At 37.9% G+C, this 22753-nt stretch overlaps 1 protein-coding gene across 1 annotated transcript in view; it reads right to left on the reverse strand.

Annotated features, from left to right (window-relative positions):
* Positions 1 to 22753, reverse strand: part of znf385c (zinc finger protein 385C) — a 143325-nt gene that overhangs the window by 68654 nt on the left and 51918 nt on the right. Inside the window, exon 3 of the mRNA XM_032588632.1 lies at positions 15033 to 15122. Coding sequence (XP_032444523.1) covers positions 15033 to 15122 — 90 coding nt within the window. The remainder of the gene's footprint in view (positions 1 to 15032; positions 15123 to 22753) is intronic.

Here is a 22753-nt window from a genome sequence, read left to right on the forward strand (position 1 = left end):
AATAAAGTATATGGAGTTCACTCAAATATTTTTGTAAAACCTACATTCAACATATTTTGAATATAATCTTTGGTTAATTTGACCCATGAGCATTCTGGGTTTGTAAAACATACATAGATGCATAAAAAATAATGTAATTGTTGGGTTTTTCAGAAATGATCAAAACTCAATGATCATGGGAAAACAGTTTTGGATTCTAATGTAGCTTAGGTTCTTTAACTTTTAACTACTTAATATTATTGAGCCATCAGGTTCCAGCTTTGTGATAAGAATCAAATTCAGGGTTTAAAGTTTTGAATAAAAATATGTAGAAACAAAAACATTTCTTGCCACACCTCATGCTAAATTCCCTTCTTGCATACAACATAAAATATAGTATAAACAGTCTTAGTATGTCTCTTTGAAAAAACTCTAACACTGGAAATAAAACAAAATCTTCTGTTTTCAATGTTTCAAATAAAGCAGCAAACTTTACTATCAAACAAAAATAACCAGAGTATGTACAAAATAAAAATATACAATTGATTATTTCATTTACTGAGGTAAAATACTATGAAAATCAATCTAGCCTCTTATAAAAAAGTAACTTCCCCTCTAAGCAAAACAACTGAGTGCCATCTTTGATGGAAGCAGCTCACTTATCAATAACAGTTATTCAGTCCTTTCTATAATTAAAGAAACATTTAGCCACCTTTTCTTTGTTGAACTGATTTAATTTAGACACTCTGGAGGGTCTTTGAGTGTGAAGGACCTGCTTAAGGTCACTGCTGTATAACTCAAGTGCACTTGAAATTAAGGTCACAAACTCATGGCCAGAAATTCTCTTTCAGGATTTTCTGCTTGAGAGCAGGTTTTTATGTTACTATATATCACATTGGTGCATTGAGTGCTGTGCCAGGTATAGTGCGCAGGTAAAGTCTAAGGTGAAGTTTGTAGGCAATAAACAGTAGAAATGAATGGAATTAGAACATCTTTCAAATTAATATTTAATGTATAGTGAATATACTGCATCTCTAAAATGAATTTTCCGTTGTAAACGTGGGTGAAACTTTATTCAAAATAAAAGACAAAGCACAGAGATGTTGTCATTTTTTTCCATAGGAAAAAGATGAGAGGTTTGGATTCACTCCACTCTTCATGTGGGTTTTGTTAAATGTGTTATTACTTAAAGCTCCAGTCATGTCTCTAAGGGTGAGTGCTTTGCATGTAATTAGATGTATCCATGACACTGACAATTAAATTTTTTTTATTGCAATCAGAAAAATAAGCCTGAAATAACAAATAGAACAAACTGAGTTCAGATATAACCACTATAAAATGGTTATATTTTATATGTGGCTTTAGCCACATGGACTCTATTCTGGGAGTTGGCATGAATCCCTGGCAAAATGTGAGTAGAATAATTTAATCTAAGCTTGATAAAGATCAAATTTAACTATAATGGATAGATCAAAGAGGTATGAACCAATAAGCTGGAACTCAAGAGATAAACAAGGCTAAGGCTGTATTGTATTATTGACTTGCTGTGTTTTCTAGTGGCTCTCAAGGCTCTTTGAAAGGGAAATACAGAAATGTTAAATCAGTGATGCCTTAATAATTTTGAAGCCACATCAAATGTCCAGGTGATTCACATTTCTCTTTGAGAACTTTGTAAGAAAAACATCTACATTTTTGTGGTTGTTTTATTGATATTAGGAGCAGTAATGCATCTGAGCAGGTTTGATGTAAAACAGGGTTCTACTGTTACATGAAAAACACAATATGATAATGGAGTTGACAATTTAAATTCTCTTACACTTTATATTAGTTGTAATAACCATATTTCTGTTCATCTTCCCCACATAACGCATGTCTTCACCTTAACTCTTAGATTTCAAAAAGGCTACCACCATTTACAAATCAAGCTTTTTCCAGGTCAGACAGACGTTGAAAGCTTAAAGGAATAAAACATTGTGCCTTTGCTGCAATATGTTCACCTTTCCTTTAATCTGCTAAAAGCCTCGCTCTCTCTCACTTTCTCTGAGCCTTAATCACACATACACATCTCTCACTGTGTCATTGTTCAAAATGCAGTGTCCTGTTAAGTAAGTTCCTACATATCTGTGCTTCCCAATGAATAATTATAGCTATCTTTCAGTCTTCACTCAGCGATAACACCTATCCCAAAGATTTCTGCTTTTAGTACAAGCTAAAAGCAAATGTGATGTTCACTCACTGAGAAAACAGTTTTTTTTTTCAGTTTCTCACAGTCATGCCACATATCTAGTTCAACCAAGCTGAAAATCTGTTAATTCCTGCCAACAGTTTTATTTTTTTTTTATCAAGAAGAGACATCACTGGCACTCTGAAAATAAAACATCTTGTTTAAAACTAAGGAAAACATGAGGTATTTTTCCTTAAAATTGTGGACTGTGCATTTTAGGAAAATATCAGACATCTTTGTTAAATAAAACATGAGAACAGAAAGTTATTGTAACTTTGAGCTTTGTAAAAATACTTTTCAATGTGTCTAAATATATCTGTAACAGTTAAGCAGCCATAATAAGTGCTTATTCATTCCTTAGAAAACTAATAATAACTTTTATTTTTTAAAATAGTTATTTTGGAATAAGGCCAGTATGCATATGTTTATATTTTAGCCCAGGTATACGCAAATACATTTTTGACAAATGATAAAAATGTATTTGAATTAATTTTTTTTAAACCAAAACCACAAGGCACAATTCAATGAATGACAGGCTAATTTATGAACAAGAAAAGAGGGAAAGCTCACTCTGGCTATGCAGCTTGGAGCCACCGGCCTCCTCATTAGGGCTGACTCTACCAACCTGCTGCCCATGCTTGGTAGGTAATGACAGGCAGCTCGGCTCAAGAGGCAAACAGCCATCCATCTTTCTTCCTAATGGTTTCTCTAAACTAATAATTTTCTTTTTCTGTTAGCCATTTCATCCCGCACCACTTTGCATACAAACAGTTCAATCCCTTCCTTCTTTGTGAGAACGCGAGCTGCTGCTCGCGTTCTCACTAAAACCAGGAAGATAGAGCACATAACACCAGTTCTAAAGTCCCTCCACTGGCTCCCTGTAGCTCAAAGAATAGACTTTAAAATACTGTTGTTAGTTTATAAATCACTGAACGGCTTAGCACCACAATACATTAAAGATCTGCTTTTATTGTATCAACCTTCCAGACCTCTCAGGTCTTCCGGTTCTGGTCTGCTCTGCATCCCCAGAACCAGAACCAAACGAGGAGAAGCAGCTTTCAGCATCTATGCACCACGAATTTGGAACAAACTTCCAGAAAACTGTAAAACAGCTGAAACACTGACTTCTTTTAAATCTCAACTGAAAACCCACCTGTTTAGAATTGTATTTGAAATGTAATCAATTACAAATTTATTGATGTAACTTGACTTAATGATTGATTCTATATTGCATTGTGATTCTGTGTTTGTTATGATGTAAAGCACTTTGAAATGCCTTGCTGCTGAAATGTGCTATACAAATAAAATTTGATTGATTGATTGATTGATTTGTGTTCAGAGTATCTCTTCCTTTACTTCTCTCACACGCCCTCTTTATTTTCAAAGTGGGACACTAAGATCCCAAACTTCAAATTGACAACTCACAAGCTCCCTTATTTCCACTCCTGTCAATCTACTGTTTTTAGTGCCAATTTTTCTTTCCTCTCGCCACTATCTTTCACTAGACTTAAAATCTCTCTTCTGTAAACCTAACTCTGACAAACAAACAAATGAATGGAAGATCACTGGAAAGGAACACCTTATAACTGCATGGCCGGTTATCTGACTGACAGAAGGTGTGGGGAGCAATCAGATCCACACAGTCAACTGTGTCAGCTGTAATTTGAAGATGGGGTGGACAGGTAAGACAGGTGCCGATGTTAGACACTAAACTCCACATGAGCACCTCTGGAGAACTTCTCTGACTGTATCAATTAAAAAAGTAGAGACCAGGCTGTTTGTCATTATTGCATCAACAGTAAAACAAGAAAATTAAAACTTTATTGTAATAATGTATTTAGGGTTGGGATTCCTGTATTCTCCTGTATACCTGTGTCCTCCTAGTACACAGGAAGATACAGGTATGCAGGGTACAATCAAAACTGGCTGCCATGCCATTGCTTTGCCCTGTTGACATGGGTTAGAATACAAGGGTAATTTAAAAGTAATTCAGAGCTTCAAATACATACACACATGTTGGCATGAAAATGTATTTGTCATTTTAAAGAGAATGTCTAATATTCCAGTTTTGTTGCAATTAAATTTCTCATGTCACTAGATCAATCAGTAATATCAGACAAACATGAAAATATGTCTTCAATTATTACAGTAGGAAAGCTAAAGCTATCCCAAACAGACTGGGGCTTAGTAAAAATAATAGCTCTTCTTGCTAAATCATGAATTAACTGATTGACAGATTTTCTTTGGGTCAAATTTCGCAAGCCACTCCAAGACTGAACTACTGCCAGGCTTCCTTTAATTAAACCTCTCTGACAACAGGAAGTAGGTTAAGCATCTAAAATGTAACATGCCCCGAGCAAAAGAATTTAAGAACAGATAGAAAACAAAGTCATTAACATCTTTCTGGAAAGTGTAAAAACCACATTTCAAAGGTTTAATGCTGTTGTAAACCACAGTTAGAGCCATTATAACTGGAGAAAACATGCAACAGTGGTTAACCTTCCCAGGACTGGCTAACCTGCCAAAATTACTTCAAAAGAGCAACAATGACTCATCCGGGAGGTCACAATAAAACGAAGGACAACATCTAGAGCACTGCAGACATCACTTGTCAGAGTTGATCATTCGATAAAAACAGAGAAAACAAAATAGATCACAGAAGCCGTGAAATTTCAAAACCAAACAAAAACTACTTATTGATATTCCCTAAATAGTTTTTTTGTCAAAATACCAAAACTTACTTTAACCAAAGTACATCTAGTTGCCCCTCTTTAGCATGTGGTGCAAGATTCCAATTAGCTCTCCCTAAATTTGCTGTTATGAAGACAGACAAGCACTGCAGACTTTAATGTATCGTTTATTTTCATGTTTAATGTCATGAACTAAAGGGCCAACATTTTTTTACCAAGTAGATGTTTTATTTTTGGGCAAATGATCTTTTTACTTTAAGCTCCTCAACAAATTTGTTTATAATGTGATGCGCTTACATAAAAAACAAACAAACAAACAACAACACACATATGATTTGAGAGTTAAACACTCAAATCATATGAATTATTCGAGAGCCAGAAGATGCCATCATCTCAGCATGACGCTGGAAAAGAGGAATCAGCGGCGTGTACAAGTATGTTGGTGTGTGCGTGTGCATTCAGTCTCATCACAACAAAGGAGAGGACACCTCATTTAGCATCACTGTCACATGGAGTTTTACAGATAGACAAACACCCAAAGAGACAGACTGAAGGTGTGTGTATGTGAGAGAGAGGGAGAGAAAGCGACAGAGTCATGAGAGGAGAAGATGGGTTTCCTAACATAAATAAATCATCAATGTGTTTCGTCACCTTGGCTGAGTTCACAAGTGGAAGATGAATTGAGGAACGCAGGAGGAGGTGGTGAAGGAGAATGAAACAGATTGTGAAGAGAGGAGAGCTGCTGGCTGGGGTGAACAAAAGCCAGGTGGGAATCCTGATGTATGCTTTATGGCTCAAGTGGTAAAGAAATGAAAACACAAGAGCATCTGCTTCCAAGATGAAGCAACAACTGCCAAGAATAACCAGACACTTCTGGTTTTAAAAAAGGGGAAAAAAGAGAAAAACCCATGGAAACCATTATACTGTTTATTATAATGATAAGTGTTTGCCTACTTCAGTCTGCTGCCATCTGTGAAGTGGATATATCGACTATTTCTATAATTATGGTATAACAAGAGTTTCTATCTAAATAACATATATAAATGTGGCTCTTCTCTTGGCAGATGAGCCATGTCAGATAACCACAGCAGCAGCTGTTCAACATTAACTGACCAGATCAAGTATTGTTTTGGGAAATGATAACAGTCATTATGTGAAATTATATTTCAACATGGCAAATCATTTGTGGAAAGAATAGAAATAACATGCATGCTGTTGATTCTGTGTAAGTGAATCATCAGTCGAAAGGAGCATATTACAAAAATAGAAGTGTCAAGTTGAATTAGAATGTCAATTCTGAGAATAAACAGGTGTCAGACCCATAAAAAAAGTTCAGAAAATAAAAGGCTGCTCATCTTAAAGGGCCAGACACAACATTTCTGGAAAACAAAGCATACCACAATACACACCTCTACCACAGAAGAAAAAAAAAAACATAGATTTATTACAAACCATGCATTAATTATTACAAGACATTGTCAAGACTACTCATATCTAAGAACAGTTTTTCAGCCAAAAACAAATTTGTTCACATTATATTGCACCAAGCAACTGCATATTCCAGCTGAAATCCATGTTCTTACATTTTATAAAATATATTCAAAGTATAATTTGAATACATTTTAGTAAGTTTCTGTCTTGGTTTCTCATAGATCCCTCCATGTTAAGAATTCACAAATGCCTTTATTAGAGCCCAATAATTATCTATCTGGGGAAAACAAGGTCTGGGTCATCACTTCAGATTTATTTTGAAGAGGATAAGCGGCAGATTTTAATTAAATTATATTAAAACATTAAGGGTGTCAAATTAACAACCTGTTTGGAATTTAATGACTTCCTTGCTCTTTTATGAAGAGCAAGAACAAAATTATAAATATGCTCCAATACATAATACCAATATGGGGTTTTAAAATTTACACCAAAATTTCTTTGTTTCATTGTCCCATACCATAATGCTTTGTTGGATATAGGCTAATATTATTACATCATTTATTGCTTCAAGTCATAAATTGAAATATATCAATTTTGAATAACCTGCTCTCTGTGATGAAGCTAAAACTTTCCATCATTCCCTCCCTCACTCTTTGTTTTAGGCCAGTTACTAACCCTGTGCAATATGAATATTATTGTCACTTTTATTCTTTAATAACTGCCCTGGCAAACTGAACTGCAATTAAAGCAAGTTCATTAAATGGAAGTTAATTTGTATTTCCACTGTATTAAAAAAATATTTAATCTGGAGCGGTGAATTATTGAATTTTTATTGCCAAGTGAAACGTTTTTTCTTATTCCCACATGCATTGTTCAAATTGTGTTTAGCGCACGTCTCTGAATATTTTGGATTTTTGTATGTTTATCAGCCAGTAAAGGTGCAGTCTGAGTGGCTTAAAATTAAATATAAGAAGTAATAGTTGTTAATTGACTGACTGACATTAAAACATTACATAAAATATTATCTTCTGACTACTACAGACAAGCACTGCAAGATGCAATAAATCAGTCTGTTTCTCATTATCATCTGAGGTGCTTAAGGCTATGCATTAGCACATAAGAGCCTTTTTTGCCTTCTTGTTTTTGCATGATTGCTCATATTCACACATACTGTGCTGAAGAGGAAGAGGATTTACATAAATGTCTGCAAATGCTGGGAGAAATTTTAGTTAGTACAGTCCCGAGGCAAAAAAGAAGGTATATAGATAAGAACAGTGAAATCAAGGGAAAACAAGCAATGCTTATAATATGAAACAACACTTTAGTTAAGGGTGGACAAATACAATAAGGAAAAGAGTGTGAAGTATAGCTTTATTTGGGCTAAGCTTGGAACTCACCTTGAAAGAACCTGCATCTTTGGGCTCAATAAATAATACAAAGATAAAGTCGGTGAATGCACGTGTGCTTTTTGCATCAGATAAAGAATCATTGGCAGTGGCAGCATGCTGCTTTGTACTGTGAAGATAAGACTATTCAGACTTGAAAGCAAAGGTTTTCATGTAATAAATATGGCTAGCGGCAATACACACACAAAGCAAAGGTCAAATCATATTAAAATGAAAGTTACAAAGAACCAATATGAAGTAGGTCAGATTTTACTAGAACAGCAGAGCCACTGAATATCTTCATATTCAGATAACGGAAAAACAGGAACAAAGATTCATTTTTTGTCTTTTTGAAGAAGACAAAAAAAATGCTTGCTTTATTATTTTGCACATTTTGTCATGTGCAGATGTTTTATTGGGATTGTATGTGCTAACTTAGAAGAATTTTTTTTTTACGATTTTCAAAGTTTTTATTTTAGTGGATAGTGTGCATTGGTATTCAAACATTTTGAAAACCACTTTTCTCTCCACTTCATGATTATCCACCACTTTGTTGGTCAAGGACATAAAACCAAGACAATACACATAGTTGTATTTATAATTTCACAAAATGAAAAAAGTTACAGGAGTATGATTAGTTTTGCACTGTTTTTGAAACTGGAGGCCACTTCTGTTTCACATATGAACTGTGAACCTCGAAGAGTAAAAAAGCACACAAACAAGTTCAGTGGCATCAGAGCATCATATAAATAGGTTTAAAAAAACAGCATCAAAACGGTGAACCTGCTGCACTATGAGATGTGGTTCCATCCTGAGGGAGCTGTGAGGACTTTATAAGTAGAGGAAAATAATCTAATGTGAGCTACCCACTGAGCATGACATAGTGGAAACACTGGGTTTTTGCTTCTCTCTAAAAATATGACAGCGCCTGACGCACCTGACGGAAGGCCTGGAAAATATCTGTGAAAAGGAACAATAAAAGTGAAATTCTATGAGGCTTCGGAAAATCCCTGTATGTGTTGGTGAATCTCCCGTTGCCATTACACTAAGCTGAAGGTGCAGCCTCACCCAACCAGCGGCCTCTACCAGCCCTGTGACAAGAACTGCAGGAAAAATGAGGCTGCATGATGAATTAGACCACATCTACAAAATATGTCTTACATATTTTTACTTGGCAATATTTACTAACTACCTCACAAAAGATCTCCAATTACCAGATCACGAGGACATCTTGAGTCCCCATCTCTCTCTAGGTTACCTCAGAGATTTTGTGTTGAATTTAGTTTGAGACTCTGCCGAAGTCTTTCAAGAGCTGTTTCTTTCGTTGATTTGGATGTCTGCGAATAGCTAAAATCAGAAAATGGGTTAAAATTATTTGTGTACACTTACTCAGTTTTTTGTCTTAATTTTTGGCTCTTAAATTTGTTGTTGATTTAAACAGGTTAAATGTCCCATTACATCAGTGCACATTTCAGTCTCCATTTGTTGCTGTTTTTTTATATATTTTTTAGAGAACCTGAGACAAAAGGACTGAAAGACAACTAAATTTGACAAGCAAGGCAAGCTGAGATTCTTCACAGTGATAAAATATCACAAAAGTCATGGCATGCACTCAGTGCCACCGAATAAGTCTTCAGATTTCCCTGCAGTGTGTGCATAGGCATGAAACCATGTCTGTGGTTTCAACCTCTGCTGTTGTGGGCATGCATCGTCTCGTTGCCTTCTTGTTTCTTTGTCTCATCAGACAACCCATCCTCATAATCCACCCTTCCACCCCTGTACGCCAGGTCACATGGGGAGCTCTAGGCGGTTTCATGACCCATCATTTCCCATGGCTGACTGTCGGGATAGATCATGGTGCCGCGCGAGTCTAATGCTGACGAGCTGAGACAGCTCCATTCTGACTGGGAGGGGTCTAGTGGACCAAGCACAATCTGCATCCACCACCCCTCCTCCACATTACAAACACACACACAAGTAAACACAGAGACACACATAAAACTACATAGCAACAGTGTGTGGGCGCCACTGTGCAAATCTAATGTGTATGCAAGCGTAACTGTGTCACTACAGTGCAAGTATGAGTCATATCAGAAAGCTAAACAGTGGCTGATTTATTTTGTAGAATTTCTGAATCATTATTCCCAAAAACATAACCTTAAAACATATTCTATTTTTAAAACAATTCAAAGCCGGTGAAAGTACAGCGACACAGGCCAGTTGACCTTCAAGAAAAGAAAAAGAATAGCAGTGATAAAAAGATCCAAAATGTGACTCATAATCCTCGGAGAGAATAAGGCCACTTTAAGGAACAGATTCTGATATGCAGGACGGAAAAGAAACCAAACAGTGCAAGGATGACTGAACATTGACCCTGGACTCTTGCCTGAACCGTTTCATATTGCCTGAAAGAGTCAAACTGGACTATATTACACATACACCTGCAAACCATCTGTGTATGCACACATACAGTAGCTGCAAGCATGCCTATATGCTGACGTAGACCGGGGTGCGTGTGTGTGTGTTCTTTGTGAAGTCATCATCAAAAACGTCCGGGAACAGAAACGTGCCGGGGGTGCGTGCACCCATAGAGACAGATGTGGTTATACGTATGATAAAATGAAAGGAAGACATGGAGCCAGAGAGCCGGTCAGTGAGCAGAAACAGTTTGACAGAAACAGGCTAACATTGTGGAGGAGAGGGAAGCACAGTGGCGAATGACAGACATAAGGGATAAGAGATTGAGAGGGTGACAGGGAGTCAATGTCTGTCTGAGACAATAGACAGATAGACGAGTTCTGTTGAGGGTGAGACGTAAAGAGCATGAACTGCTGTCCTTACAACAACTCTCCTTTTTTTACAACGGAAAGAAAAAGACACTGCAGCTCTCTTCAGTTCACAAAGCCACCAACTCTCTCTTCTAGTGACTGTGGAATATACTTTGATTCATTATTGATACATCGCGTCAAAGAGAAAGTACTAAAACAATTACAGCGATGTGTCTGTCTTGAGTTTCTTTTAGTTTTTCCATCTTCTCAGCTTGTCATGCTTTGAGTTTTACATCTCAGGTGTCAGAAAAAACATATTTCAGTTGATTTATGTGCATATGAATCATCTAGGGCCCAAAACTTTATCTTTCAACATATTATGCACACTGGAAACACACATAATTTAGGTTTAATTCTGAGTGAACGTAAAGCAGGCATCTAAAACTACGATATTACAGACCTCATGCCCAAAGAAAGCTCACAAAAGGGGACACGTTATTATTCTTCTGGGTATTCTGTCATTTTTTCTGCTTTTTATAAATATGACAACTTTGTAGCATCGCATGTGACAAAGTATTACTTTGTTGGCAAATCAAAACGCCTACATATGTAATGAAATGTTTGATTGTCAGCTCGCAGTAAAATATTTATACTGTCAGGACATTTTCCCCCCGCTTTTTTCCCCAAGCATGAATCTTCACACTAGTGCTGCACAGCCACTCATTTTACAAGCCTTGAGAAACACAGCTGAAGCCTTGTCTAAGTTTGAAATACTGAGATTATTTTCATTCATAAAATGAGACAGAAAGTGTTTAGAGTGTTTACAGCGCTTCAATACTGATTTAAAACAAACTGTTTCTCATTCAATATAAAACAATTTTGGGTGTATATGACCCCATTTTTAAGCTCAAAAGCACTTGCAAATATTAATTTGTCAGCCGCAAGTAACATTTGAACACATCCTTTTCAGGTCATGGCATGACATCACAGTATGCCATTTACAACTGTTCTTATGAGCCGAGACTGAGAAGTCTTATGAACTGAGAAGTAGTTTGTATGATGAACTCAGCAAATGTAGTTCCATCAGGTGTTAGCTAATTATAGCTAAGGATTGCATGCAACTGCAAGATGGAGAAATAAGCGGCCAATTGTGTAAGCATGCATTTAGGCTACTCCGAATAGATGCCATTGATTCATTCACTTATGAATGAATCAAAGTAACACTCCAGGTGAGTTTTTGATGAGGGAATAACATCATATCATAATATAAATCTCAAAGAAGTTGATTTCACTTAATACTCACCCTTAATCATAGTTTTAAAAGAATGAAGTTGGATTAAGGTTATTTTGCGAGTAGATGGGAATTATTTCTGTCTGGGGAAAACCCGCCAGCTACATCCAGCAACCACTCAATCCATCCTGTTTTGATATGATTTATTTATCTACTTTGTCTTTTTTTTGAGTGCATTTGTTTATTTACTTTGTTTGATCATGCTTTTTTATTTTTGATCAGTCAGTTTTTGAACTTTGCAAAGCACTTTGTGACATACTGCATAAGTGCTCTATAAATACAGTTTGGTTGATGGATGATATTATGCAACATATGCCTAGCCAAAAGAGCAGCTCCAAAGAAATGATTTTATAACAACAACAAAAAAAGCAATTAATTAACATTCAGTAAAAATAAAATAGGAGATTTTTTTTAAAGAGATAAACAGGATTATGTCTCGCTGCTCTTGCTGCAGTCTTCACCCTCTCTGACTATTTTGGTGGAAATGTGCATGTGTTTCTGCTGGAGTGATAAGCTGTTTAATTTATAATTTTATATTAAGAGGGCACAGCCATCTTTGTTATGCACCGTTATCATAATTGGTTCAGCTGATTGCACTGATATGTGTTCCAGCTCCAATGATGTCACCGTCACTTAAAGTTCAATATAAAACCTTGAATCTTTAGCAGACAGCCTTAGAGCAGCTTTTACATTTTCTTAATCAAATAAAAAATACTTTGACTCTGATCTTTTATCTTACTTTGCTAAAAACCTTCAATTAAGTAACTTTATTACCTTGAGAGAGGAAAAAGCTGAAAGACTTATACATACTTTGCAAGCTTAGAGTACAAAGCCAACTGCTCCAACAAACACATATGTTTAAATATCATTCAAATTACTTGCATGCAATTGGCCACATGATTGTTAAGTTTGCTACACAACTCAAATTTATTATACGCACTGGTGAAAAGTTTTGATTTTGACCAACAGTCAGATGATGAATGGCTGGTAATAGACTATTAATGTATTGCTTTAAAGATCATAGTTTTTTTAGTTTTTTTTTAAACTGCACAAATTTGATGGTATCTCTGAATAGCTGGAAGTTGAAATGTGTTATGTTTATTTCTATGTGAGAGGAGTAATTCCCGTTACCATTCATGCTGTGTAACAGTATTTCTTCAAAAGAGATGCCTTTTGTTTAAGAGAGTGGCCATTCAGCAGTCACTCTAATGATATGACTCTGTTTGCCAATCTGCAGTAACATTAACAAGTTTAAAAGTGTCTTTACTTTTGGGTCTCCTGTAAATCCATCCATCCATTTCCACATGTCTAAGATCAGTTTGCAGTGAGAATAGGTAAAAGAGGGAAACCCAGACATTATTCTATCCAAGCCCCCTCTCAGTTCATTCCTGTGGACCCTGAGGCGGTCTGTCTGTTCTGGTCTTGTCGCTCCAGAGAGTTCTGGGTCTGACCTGGGCTCTCCTCCCACTGGGACATATCCAGAAATTCAGGAGGTGGAAGTCAATAACCTGGCAGTGTGACATGTCTCTTAACTCTTCGTCTTCAATTTTAGTCTGTATTACCAACATGCCTACACATATTTTCTCAGATAGGAGTGCAGCAGATAGAATCTTGCTTAAGATCCCAAGACAACTGTTTATTTATTTTTTAGGGGTTGACTTCAAAATGCTTTTGAACTCTGTGTGTATGCACCTTGCATCTAAAACTAGGGACTGTTTTATTATCCTGAATATTGTGCTAACAGGGCATAGAAACACTGAGTCTTTTGTGTAAAAATGCAAATGATTAGTGATGTACATGAAAAAGTGAAAGTCAAGAAGAGGTTAAAGCTGCATAGATGTTTCAGCTTCCCAGTCTGATGAATCAATCCTGCTTCATGTAGAAGGTGAGAGATGAAGGCAGAGTGACCTGTGGACTCTTCTGAAGAATGTGTGATTTTTAGACCAACTGCAGACTGACACAATGACTAGAGCTGACACATTGTTCATGGGATCAATCGTCACTTTGCAGAATGACATCTGTCAGCCATTTCAAACGTAGCTCTTGACTGAATAAGGAGTGGGGGAACTGTTTTTTGTGGAAAAAAAAGTTATGTGAAAAAGTATTGCTTCCTTGGCGTGTCTTTTGTTTGTACTTTTTGTCACACTTAAATGTTTCAAATCATAAAGCGAATAAAAAAATATATATACTGTATATCCAACAAAAACTACCAGAATAAACAAAAAAATAAAGATTTTAACCAATTATTTAATTTATTTTTGTGTGAGAAAGAACCCTCACCCTTGTTAAATCACCAATTAGTTATGATTAATCACATTTTTCTGGAAGCTGTATTCAATTCCACAATTTCACTGTCTGAAAACTTGAAGGAGGCACAAAGAGCCAGCAATTCACCTTTGATTGGCTCAACTTAAAAACAAATGGAAGGTATTGGTGCAGGCTAATCAAAGTCTGGCCCTAAGTCTAATTGAGTACCTGACGTACACCTTTTATACTTGAAAACCTTCCTGAAACAGTTCTTCAGTGACGCTTCACTCAAAATTATTCCACACCCATGTAAGAATAACATTTTAGCCATGAATTATTCATGAAGCTAATATTTACATTTACATTTCTCTACTTGAAAAACAGAGAAATCTTTAACATCACAGAAATCAAGGCCTTCTATAGCTGCTGGGCTTTTTGCTAATTTGTGATGATGAGCTCCAACTCTTTTAGATTGGAAGTTCTCGTTGATATAACCCCAAACTTTATTACCTTTCAAAGTTTCTCAATCAGATTCAGATCTACACTCTGACTGGTCAGTTGAAAATGTTAATATTACTCCAGTAATTGCAGTTGTAGCCATTAATGGTGCCACAACCACATATTACATTTAGGGGGATACTACATGTTCACATAAAGCCAGTTTTTTTCTTAATAGCTTTTTTCCTTAATAAATGTAGTGAGCCTTGCCAAACTGTAACTCAGATTATCTTTGTCCGAAATTCTATGTCAAGTGGGACATTATATTAACTGGGACAAAAATGCAAAACCAAAATAAATATATGCATACAGAGTTTTCACAGTGTTTTATCTTCAGAATCTACTTTCTCTAGGCTGGAAAAAACTGTGTAAACAGAAGAAACATTGGCTGTGATAAGGTGTATGCTGCATTACTTTCTGAAACTGATTTGATCTGCTTTGACTTTTAAACTTTGGATTTCACACCTTATACTCAAAGAAAGAAACTTTCAGGTGAGTCAACAGCTGTACTGTATTTACCTGTGTGCTGAGCTCCTCTCTCACTGTCACCACTCTGTTCTGACTTCTGGAGGTAAAGTTCAGATTTCTTTCCAGCCTTTCTGTTTGACACTGAAACACACAGAAACATGGGGAAAAAACATAGTAAATCTACTCTCTCACAGACTTGAAAATGCCATTTTCACTTAGAATAGAAAAAAAAAACCGTTAAATTCCCGTATCAAGTGTTTCTGAAAGTGTTAGCTGGTGCAAAGCTTTGCAGGAATGTTACAAGAGCATGGTCGCTTTAACGGATATTTTCTCAGTGAGGGAATACATGAGAAGCAGGAACTGGGATGTGTGCAGTGGGTTGCAGAGAAGGCTGGGGCCATGGGTTGCATAGTCCAGAGAAATGTGTACAATGTATTTTGGACTCATGCTTATATGTCATGTATACCTTAATCAATGTCCTATTATAGATAACTTTGTGATTTATTCTTTGTCCCCAGATTTTCCACCAGCATTTTCAGAGTTCTTTATGGCACATTGTAACAATAATATGACCTTTCACCTCCTGGAGAGAGTTTTATATTTGGTTTAACGCTGTGAATATGTTTTTCTTTGTTTTTCTACAGAATAATAGGAAAGATGAATTTGCTCCCACCCTCTTTCTTTGCCGTGTAGGTTCTTCAGCAGGACAAATAGAGCTGACCTTTAAGCTAAATCTACACACACACGCAAACGCACGTCGACATTCACATGTATGAAGAGATAGGTTGTCGGCTAATCCAGGCTGGTTTCAGCAGGACTATAGGGGGCTTGTCTAATCCTGTTATCGGGCCCAACAGATGTTGACAGAACAACAAACTGGGGACCAATATGGCACTGCAGCTCCAAGAAGATCATGAGCCAAACTCATCAGAGCAGCAGCAGGATCGCTGGCTGGTCGAGCTGGACCCGGTGACCGTTGCACGTACTGCATCTCTTTGGCTGACACTTCAGTAAAACAACGCATGGATTTCTTTTTTACTGGTGTACAAAAAAATAAAAATTTTTTTATAAAAAGATGAATTATATATATATATATATATATATATATATATATATATATATATATATATATATATATATATATATATATATATATATATAGTAGCTGGCTGGATAGCTCAATAGATAAGGCATCAGTATATCACCCGAGAGGGCAGGGTTCGAATCCAGTCTGGGTCCTTAGGCAAGACCCTTCAAGCTACTGCCTACCTCATACCATGAGAGACACAAAAATGCATAACATGCCGGCTCAGACGTCGCCCGGCCAAACACCTGGGTTCCCCCAGGTGTTGGGGAACCAGAGCACCTTGATGACAAATGGGCTACTGGAACAAGACGGAAATGGGCGAGAGATGAAAATGTGGATCTGTTGGAATGCTACTACTCAAGTAACCCTAATCAGAGAGGTTACATGCAAAGACTGGTGAAGGAATGGTTACTTCGACATCCCCAGTCAACACTAAGCGCTAAACAACTAGTAGCTCAGTGTTCCAACATCCGCAAACGGCAACTGCTATCACAACTTGAGATTGACGAGATACAACACAAATGCTACGGCAAAAAGGAGGAACCTGGATGTCAGAACTGTGGGGACTTAACTACAAGTCTATAAGAGCAGCCATGAGACCCAATACCCACCATGGAAAAGACGGTTAGAGGCTAAAATCAAGGAGGGAAGTGAGCCAACTGTCCATACCTGAAGCACTCGAAACTGCCAAACAGAGGCTCCAAGCCTTGGCCAGCCGCCTAAAGAGATACACAAGGGAGAACGAATCCAGAAGGATTAACCGGCTCTTCTCCACTCAACCAGCTAAGGTGTACTCTCAATGGCAGGGTAATAACAACAGAGTAGACCCACCAAGGAGACTGAACAATACTGGAAAGGCATATAACCTCCCTGAGCAAGCCTTGGTAACCATCACTGTGACTCACCCTGAATGGTTAACTGAAGGGCGGACAATCCTAATCCAGAAGGATCCATCAATAACCTGCCTCTCCACAACATGGAAGCTCATGTCAGGCATCATAGCGGCCAAGATAAGCAAACACATGGATAAACACATGAGCACGGCACAGAAAGGTATCGGTGTAAATAGCAGAGGAGCCAAACACCAACTCCTCGTAGACCGCACAGTTGCCCGAGACTGCAAAACCCGACACACCAACCTGTGCATGTTACAAGAAAGCCTATGACTCATTGAATGCTTAGAGATGTATAACATCAACAGGACTCTGAGAGCCTTCATTGCAAACTCGATGAAGCTGTGGAAAACCACCCTTGAAGCCAACTGCAAACCACTTGCACAAGTGTCCATCAAATGTGGCATATACCAAGGAGATGCTCTGTCCCCGCTACTGTTCTGCATAGGCCTGAACCCCCTCAGCCTTCATACATGCTCAGCCAAATTATCAACAAGACTGGCTACGGATACCGACTCAAAAATGGGGCCAACATCAGCCACCTTCTCTACCAGCTCAATGGCAATGGCAAGAACAAAATCCGCGCAATAAACAGCTATGCCCTGCCAGTAATCAGATACCCTGCTGGAATAATTAGCTGGCCAAAGGAGGAGATAAAAGCCACTGATATTAAGACTAGAAAACTACTAACAATGCATGGAGGATTCCATCCCAAATCCAGCACCCTGAGACTGTACACGAGCCGCAAGGAAGGAGGCAGAGGACTAGTGAGTGTGAGAACCACAGTCCAGGACGAAACAACTAAGATCCATAAATACATCAGGGACAAAGCCTCAACAGACAATGTGCTCAGTGAATATCTCAGACAACAGGGAACGGAGGTTGAGGTGCCAGAGATACCATCATGGCAGGACAAGCCCCTACATGGGATGTACCACCAGCAAATAACCCAAGTGGCTGATATCAGTAAATCCTACCAATGGCTGGAAAAAGCTGGACTCAAGGACAGCACAGAGGCCCTCATCCTGGCCGCCCAGGAACAGGCCCTAAACACCAGAGCAATAGAGGCCCAGATATACCACACCAGACAAGACCCAAGGTGTAGGTTGTGCAAGGAGGCCCCTGAGACAGTCCAGCACATAACAGCAGGGTGCAAGATACTGGCAGGGAAAGCGTACATGGAACGACATAACAGGCATAGTGCAGGCATAGTTGCAGGCATAGTGTACAGAAACATCTGTGCAGAATATGGACTGGAAACCCCGAGATCAAAGTGGGAAACACCCCCAAAGGTGGCGGAGAACGCCAGAGCTAAGATCCTGTGGGACTTCCAGATCCAGACAGACAAAATGGTAATGGCGAACCAACCAGACATTGTCGTAGTGGATAAACAACAGAGGAAAGCCGTTGTGATAGATGTAGCAATACCAAGCGACTGCAACATCAGGAAAAAGGAGCACGAGAAACTAGAGAAATACCAGGGCCTCAGGGAGGAACTGGAGAGGGCCTGGAAGGTGAAGACCACAGTGGTGCCTGTGGTCATCGGGGCCCTCGGGGCAGTCACCCCCAAACTGGACCAATGGCTACAACAGATCCCAGGAACAACATCAGACATCTCAGTCCAGAAATGTGCAGTCCTTGGCACAGCCAAGATACTGCGCAGAACCCTCAAGCTCCCAGGCCTTTGGTAGAGGACCCGAGCTCAGAGGATAAGAACCACCCGCGGTGGGTGAGAAGGGAATTTTTTTTTTTTTATATATATATATATATATATATATATATATATATATAATTTTATGTAAATTAATTGCATCTATTTGAAGACTCCAGATCTTTACAGGGAGTAAAGGCAACGACTTGTGTTTGTTAATGTTAACCACAATGGTTACTAATACAAGAGACAGTATATGTGAACTTTATAGTGATAGTGTCTGTGTTTAAATAAAAGTGGAAAGTTGGCCAGCATTGACTACCCTTTCTCTTAAGGTGTGATATTATTTCATGATTAACTATTAACTAGGACTGAAATGTTAATTATGCTGGTTTATTACAAAATGTAATACATTTATTATTAATTAATTTAAATAAATTAAAAAAAATTCTACAAATAGGTCTTGAAGTCTTAATCTGATTACAGCCAGTCAATCAATCTTAAAGTATTCCCTTCACTTGAATTCTGGTGAAGAAACAATCTTGTAGAGAGTGCTGTGGTTATGTATTGTTTTTTAGGTTTGATGTTTGTAGAAATCCTACTTTCAAGTCATCTAACTCACATGCGGTTTGTGCAACATAAATAATCCAGGATAGAATTTGTAAAAATGGTTGTTAAAGTGAATTGATAACTGCAAGCTCCACAGGTTGCCACCTGAAAACAAGCTAAACACCCACAGATACCATGATGACTCAACCGTTGTGATTTTTTTTTTTTTTCATGAAACAGAGAATGATTTGAGGAGAAAAAATCCCTGAGCTGATGGGTAAAATTAAACAGAAGCATAGAGCAAAGAATTAAAACAAATTCTGAGATTGACATTTCCCAGACCCAGTAAGTAAGTGACACGCGTAATCATTAGGTGATTATGGTCTGCAAGTGAGCCATCCATGAGCGACGAAGTAACAATGGCGTTTCCGGTGATGATGAGGAATCGTTTCTCTCCCTTTCCCTGACTTTCTGGTTTGTGTCCCAGTTTAACTAAATCCCATTAAAAAGGCTTTCATCTCAGTGCACTTCATTACAGGCATAAACGCCACGGCTCACCCCAGAGAGAGGCACGGATTAGATGAGACAAGCTCATCCAAAATGTTACGCTCTTGAACCCTGGCTGTTTTTTTAATAAAGACGCTCATTTTAAATTCTCAATATTGGATTATCTAAACAGACCCTCCAGTGCAGAAGGTGTCATTGAGGTCAGGCTTGTTGTGGTAACGTACAGGTTTGTGTTTCTCTTTGCCCTTGAACAGAGGTGAGATACTGAGTGGATTTTGACTGCAGAGGTTGCTATGCATTTACTGTAAGAATTAAACCAACATCCTTGGGAATTTTTCAACATGTTCTGGGAAGAAACAGGACAGTAGAGAGAGGGAGAGAGAAGGAGAAGGGAGAAAGCAAATCTGGGTTCTCAAGGCTAAATTAGGGGGTGGGGGGGATAAGGACTGCAGGGAGGGAGCGCAGTATTGTCTGTGAATGATTGGATGCGATGGGTCAGAGGCTTTCACACACATTTATGAATGCTTATTTTAGGCAGAGCCCAAGCTGAGCTAATCTTTACTGCTTGCCTGAATAAGGGTGCTGATTAAAAGCTAATTATATGCTGCAGATTTGGCCCCTGGTGAAGACTCTGCTGAGTGCATGCCTGTGGGCCTCAGCTGAAGATACCCAGTGTGTTTAAAAAGTCAGAATAGAACAAGACATCAGCAGGCTTGATTTGAGCATTTGTAGCAGTGGAACAAAACTGAGTTCAACATTTTTATGATTAAAACAATAATGTTAAATGTTTTCTTTTCTGGCAACAAGAAAATGTTGTGTTTGTATGCTGACACAAGACAAAAGTATTTTTTTTTTGTTTTACTTCTGCATATTTTTGTCTCATTTGTGTGTTTTTTCTACAGTATTTATAATATGAAGCATAGATGTGAAGATGAACCAACTTACTAAATCAGTGTGCGTCTAACTGTAATTCGATGCAGGTTTTGGCTGGTTTTTAGATGAATCAGTTTTCAAATGCTTATGTCGGTAAAATTTGATCCGTTCAGGTGAGAGATGAAAGGTACATTTGCGAGTAAGCGTAGGGCCTCTTTCTGTGTTGCCAATTTAGGTGTGGAGCTGTTTGTTTTGTCACCAAATGTTACAGATGAGTAGCAGAGAGAAATGTTTTTTTTTCAATGAATGTCTTTAGGTTTACATTTAGGTAAACTTAATTGACCTAAGCGTTCCTATTTTTTCAGTTAGGATTACCAACGTCATTTATGTTTACAATGTCCAAAATAATCAGAGAGGTTTTTATAGACTCTTTTTCTACGGAAAACAAAAGTTGCCACATATATTTAATTGGACAAAGAATAGACAAACATTACTGATGAGAGAGCAAGACAGCCAGTGTAGGACAGCTCTAGATGTCAACATAATAAGCTAATGGAAGAGATAACGCCAGAAATAACATTAAGACTGACTGGGAGAAAAGAAGAGAATTTGCTCCGAGAATATTTCTGTCAGGCCATATGAGGGGGTCTAGCTGTACACGTATGTGCTACAACAATAAAATTGAGCTGACTGAGCAGCTGAGACACCAGTCACCATGGTGGCCCAGATTGACTTATTGTATCAGTTGTTGCAACTGAGATAATTGAGTGAAGAAATGAATTTTCTGTGTTGTCTTTATTTTTTTGGACTTCATTATAATTATAATTATAATTATAAACATTAAGTGATGCTTGCTTGTGTCTACAAACAGCATGTGGTCTCTCGGAGGAGCCCTCACAATGGTGATCTTTACAGTATTGTCCTAAACTATTAAATATCTACAAGTATATTTTCTAGATTAATTTGATTAAGCACATATGCATATTACAGTTCTGCTTCACATTTTAGTATTCAGAGCTTATTGCGGTCTAAAATTGACAATTATAGCTAAAACTTAAGGGATTTGTAAAGATTAAAATGCCTAAAATTACTCGTAGGTAATAATTGCCACACTTTACTGCTTGCTACCAATGCTTGAAGGTTTGTTTGAGATATCACTGAGCAAAGATTAGCATGAAGACCTGAGAGATAAATCAGACAGGTCAGCTGTACAGTTTTGGAGAAGTTCAAAGGGTAAAGTGAAAAGCAAGATCTGAGGCTCTGAAGATCTGACAGAGCGCCATACATGCATGCATTTCCCCTTAAGGCCTTTTTTGGAAAGACCCCAAATGAACTGCATCTCTAGGTGCAATGCTATATGGTGCTATCAACCCCAAAAAGTTCTAAAAACCATGATCCATTTGGCTTCAGAATGCATTACTTTATGTTGGTCCACATAAAATACCGATTAAATGCACTGAAGTTTGTAGTGGTAAATGTAAGAAGGGGTACAAATATCTTTGGGTGGTACAGTATATGCCACTGTATCAGTAACGTGTCTAAATGAATTCTCCCATAGCCTTGCTTCTAGCTACCATTGCACGGTTTCATCACTCAGACAGGATGGGGTTAATATCTCTTAAAGATCCAGCAGCTGAGAGAAAATAGACTAAATCCTTCACTGCCTGTTAGCATCTCGTCCTTGACATCATTACTCCTCCAGCTTGTCAACGTTCTACTCCTGTGATCCTCCCACAGGAGCCAACGTGGGTTCAACACTACAGCAATACACACAGAAAACAAGGTGTCTCACAGACAATTACCCAAAGGGTATTGTATGTCCATTTTTGTCTCGGGAAGGGATAAAGTCACTTTGTTCAGCTGTTTGTTTTCTTGAAGAGACTCTTAGGAGGAATTCCAACAAAGCAGCAAATAAAACACATTAGCTTTTTATCAGCTACTTTTGAGCTGAGAAATAAACTTGTAAAGAGAAAAGTAAGGAAGTAGTTTATTGGAGTGTTTTAAGTATCCTTGTTGGCAAATATTGAGCTGCAGCTGGGTTTTTTGTGTAGCAGGCTAAAAAAAAAGTTTGGTCTCATATTTTTGATCCTGTTGCATGATACAAAGTCAGTTTAAAATCACTTTCTACTTTACCAAGATGGAACAGCATGACAATGCAGCTCAGGAGTCCTGTCAACAACACGGAGGACACCTCTACAGGCTCACCTTCGTG

This window comes from Xiphophorus hellerii, chromosome 16 (genome assembly GCF_003331165.1).
Source record: "Xiphophorus hellerii strain 12219 chromosome 16, Xiphophorus_hellerii-4.1, whole genome shotgun sequence".
NCBI lineage: Eukaryota > Metazoa > Chordata > Actinopteri > Cyprinodontiformes > Poeciliidae > Xiphophorus > Xiphophorus hellerii.